The sequence below is a fragment of the Carlito syrichta genome, unplaced genomic scaffold (genome assembly GCF_000164805.1).
Source record: "Carlito syrichta isolate Samal-C Ts95f unplaced genomic scaffold, Tarsius_syrichta-2.0.1 Scaffold126482, whole genome shotgun sequence".
NCBI classification, from domain to species: domain Eukaryota; kingdom Metazoa; phylum Chordata; class Mammalia; order Primates; family Tarsiidae; genus Carlito; species Carlito syrichta.
In genome coordinates, this window is record NW_007070578.1 from 136,276 (window position 1) to 140,594 (window position 4,319).

At 54.2% G+C, this 4,319-nt stretch overlaps 1 protein-coding gene across 1 annotated transcript in view; it reads right to left on the reverse strand.

Annotated features, from left to right (window-relative positions):
• The window catches only part of NOVA2 (NOVA alternative splicing regulator 2), a gene marked incomplete at its 5' end in the record, with an annotated part of 25,024 nt that overhangs the window by 1,477 nt on the left and 19,228 nt on the right, over window positions 1-4,319 (reverse strand). The window contains one exon of the mRNA XM_021707839.1: window positions 448-547. Within this exon, the coding sequence (XP_021563514.1) occupies window positions 448-547 (100 nt within the window). The remainder of the gene's footprint in view (window positions 1-447; window positions 548-4,319) is intronic.

The following is a 4,319-nucleotide window of genomic DNA, read 5'->3' on the forward strand; positions in this document are numbered from 1 at the left end:
TCGGCTGACGGCAGCGGAGCGGCATCGCGATAGCCGGGCTGGAGGCTGCGACTCCTGCCGCGCCTGGCCTTGGGCATCGCGACCCCGTCCTCCCCGTCGCGACATCCAGCTCGGGCTCTCACGACAGCCGGCCTCGGGTCCAGACGGCGGGGGCAGGCGCGTGGCCCGCCTGGCTGTCGCGACCGGGTGCACCCTGTCAGCAGCCTGGACGCCCAGCTGGCCGTCCTCATCGCCGCTCTTGGCCGTAGTCTAGCACGGCCTCTAACCCTGGCCTTGAAACAGCAGTGATCAAGTCAAAGGAACCCAACACTTGGCCACCAATCAGAAACAAAGAAGAGGGGTGTGGGTGTGGGGTGGAGGAAGAGGCGGGAGAAACAGAACAGGGGGCTGTTGGGGGATTTGGCGGTCAGGAGGGGAGAAGAAATACCACCCAGAGACAAGTGGTACCGTCCTGTTCCAGGTATAGGTCTCCAACCGTCTGTAAGTCAGCTTTTCCCAGGCTCCATTTTGGGATACCCATAATTCCCACCTGCAAGTCCAGGGCAGGCTTTAGGGCAGACAAGGATGGCAAAATCGTTGCCTTCTGATCCCTGCTCCTATGCATTATTGCAGCGAAGCCTCCTTGCCCGTGTAGAGATGGCTGGGGCAGGGCCCAAGAAGGTGTCTGGGCGGTTGGCTCAGAGCCCCCCCGAGATGGGGGATGAAGAAGGTGAATTTGGCACATTGAACCCCTTCTTCTCATAAGTGCTTTGAGGTCCTTCTCTCATATCCAGGTGGTACCACCTGTTGGGCCAGCAGAGAAGGGGTCGAGCTCGTCTCCCCCTCCCCAATTCCCGTAGATTTGCCTGGAAGGAGGCAAGTGGGGTTCTCCCCGGCTGGTGGAATTTGGGGGGATCCAAAAGGGTGGGGGTTAGCTGAAAAGGAGAGCTTTTTTCTTTTCTTTTTTTTTTTCTTACAAAGATTCTAAGAAAAACTCAGGGCGGGAGGGCTGAGGAAGGGGGACCCAATTTAGCTCAGTGTCCACAGACTTTTTCAATGCCTCTTAGGGGCCTCCTCAAAGAGAGACGGTCCCGTTTCCTCCCCTCTATCCAAGGTCCTCTCCCCGAGAGCGGCTCAGTTCCAAGGAAGTTTGGCACTTTTTTTTTTAAATGGGGCAAATTGGGGAGAGAGTTGAGGAGAGGAGGAAGACAGACAGAGACAAAGATCGAGACATGACAGATAACAATGGGGGCCACAGGGAGAAAAAAAAAATAGCCATAGGGAGCCAGAAAGGGAGGAAAACACAGGGAAGGTATGGGAAGCTAGAGGGCAAATGAAAAGGAATGGGAGACAATTCAATGCAGCAAACACTTATTAAGCACCTACCGGGTGCTGAAGAGCAGGGTGCAAGGAGGCCACTCAGAGTCTCTGAGATCTGATTGGCTAAGAGAAAGGGAGGAAAAAAAGAGGCGATGGGGGTTTCAGTAATCCCCATCCCTGGCCCCACATCTGTGTCCCCTCTAGACAAACTGCAGCACAGAAGATTAAGGTCAGATTGCAGAAGGGACTTTCTCAAGGGATGGCGAAGATAGTGGAGTGAGTTTCCCAGGGTAAAATGGGGAAAGGTGTGCGGTTCTTCACTCACCAACATGGGGAGCGAAGTAGCTCACTGGGCTGGCAAACTACCTTTCAGATAGCCCTGGCTGGCGGGGTAGGGGGTCCCCAAGAAAGGTGGATAGGGAAGGGTTGTCACACAGACACCCAAGGGAATACTTTTAAGGAGGCCCAGCCTCCAGAGACATGTCTGTGTGAGAGGAGTACTGGACCCGGCTGATTGGGACTCAGACTCTGGGGGGATGGGTTTGCAGAAAGCGGCTGCCAAGCAGAAGATGCAAATGATATGCAAATGAGCTTGTTCATATCCCACCTCCCCACTCCCAGACCTTAGTTCACCTCTCCCTGGCTCCTTTCCCTCCTCACGGGAGCCTGGGGGGGGGGCTGTAGGGAGATATTCCAGCTAGATACTATGCTACCCATGTGCGGGCAGAGATACTGTGAAATACTGTAAGGTCTTTTGAGGGGTGGAGGAGAACAATGGCCCACAGAGCCGCTCCCACCTCCACCCCAGAGCCCCCAACTGTAGAAGATATGTACAAAGTTACATCAAGAATTGTTTTGGCACTCAGGTCTCCATCTGGGTTCAGTCTGGAGATTAAGGGTGGGGGCAACAATGATCGGAAGTGGGGGATGGGGAAATGGGGAGTGCCCCCCACCCTGGCGATGACAAGGGCATGGAATAAGTCACCCCACTGCCCAAGCTACAGCCTCCCGTCGGGTGGAAGGGCCAGGGTGAGAAATTCAGTGCAAGGTACCTTGAAGGCTATTGCTTTCTAGGGATTTTCACATTTTGAGTTGGGCGTGGCTCTCTAGCGAGGGATGGGGGTCTCCCAGGCTTTAGGAGTGGGAATTATCTCAGTGGCTTTTCTTCTCTCCTTTTCTAAGGAGAGAGATGAAGAGGCCAGATTCCTCCAAAGCCATGGAGAAGAGAAGGGTCTGGAAGACCTAGGAGGGGGACAGATGGGGGAGAGGGTGGGCATGGGGTTCCCCTCCCCCGGAGATGCTGATGATGGAACCAGGGCCCAGGAGGCCCTGCTTTGGGTTGGAGAGGGTGGAGGCGGTCTCCAAAGGGGAGAGGGAGATGGACAGGAGCAGAGGTGTGTCTCTGCTATCCTAGTCTATAATGCTGTCAGGCCCTGAAATCTCAGTCCGCCAACAGGTCCTTAGAGCTGATCACAGTCACAGCGCTCAGGGAACCACTCGCAAACCCAGTCTCAGGGCTACCTGGCTTGTCAGACTCCATCTGAACAGTCTAGTTCTTTAGGCTGTGGTGAGCACAACAAAACATTATGATCCATCAGACGTCACCAAATTATGCCAGCTTTCTGGAAGCTACCAAGCCAATCTAATCTACCACGCAAAGCATTCCGGCCCAAGGGACCCTACCGTGGCTCACTGAACTCTACACTGGGCCACACTGGCCTGACAGAGCCACCACATGTTTGGCTCACCCGATTCAATGAAACAAAGCCACGCAGACACAGGCATGCACACAAAAGGCAGGGTTGGGAATGTGGGGGGTTTCTTAACAGTAGTTTGCACGAGCTCCATCTCCCACTCCTACCTCCAGGGCGAGTTCACAGACTTGGTGTGTTTGGATGGAGATGACCCTGACCATATTGGGTTTTTTCCCTTAGAGTCTTCCAGATCCAAGTTCCACCCCTTTTTCTCTTCCTAGGAAGGCCCTCCAGGCCAACACCCACCAAAGAGGGCTATAGGTGGAGGAGGAGGATCAAGGACTGGCTACTGTCCAATACAGGAAGTATACACTTCAACCTAATGACATCACAGGAAGTGACCTCGAGGCACCATGAGAGTCCATGTCCCCATGATGTCACCGAAGTGACCTTCAAGGAGGGGCTCACTGAGACATGATAGGAAGTACTTGTGTCTCTTATCATCACAGGAAGTGACCTCTGGGGAACTGCTTCCTGTGACACCATAAGGAATGCACTTGACTCAGTGACATCACAACAGGGTCCTCCATTCCCACGACTCTAAGAAAGCCACAACATAAGAGAGCCACACAGCTTCAGCCTCTCCCAAGAGCCTCAACCACGAGCCTCACCCACGGGACTGGCCCAATGCCAGAGCTGGCCTCCTTCCCACCAGCACCGTCCCTGCCCCCCCATACAACCTGACAACAAAAGATTGAAAACGCCCACCTAGGAGGGACAACTCTGGTGGGGGGAGAGTGACTGAGAAAATCTGGGAACTCTGGGGTCCCTGCTCCAAACACCCCATTTCAGCTCAGACTCCTCTGCTACCTCACTCCCTCCGCTTTCCTCAGATCTAGAACTGAAGGCAGAGAGGTGGGGTGTTATGTTTGGGGGAGGCCCCTCAATCCAGGTGACCCAGAGGCTCCCTCCCCCTCCTCCCGTATAGAAACAAAATCTTACAAAGGGAGGGAAAAAAATCCTTACCAAAAAAATATTAAAAAAAAAAAAGGAGGGAAAGAAAGAGAAAATAACGCTTTGTTTTCTATTAAAATCAACAAAATGCAATATATACAGATATCACACAGACCTGGGCCCTGGGAGGAGAGGGTCAGGCCCAGTCAAGCACAGGGAGGGAGGAAGGAGGGGTCAGTTCGGGGCTGGGGAGGGGCTTCTGAGCCCTGTCCCCAACCGTCACTCAATCCTGCCTATGACTACCAGAAGGGGAGGGTGCGGTCAGGCCCACCCAGCCCCGTCCCAAAAGGCGCAGGACTACACCAAGCTGCG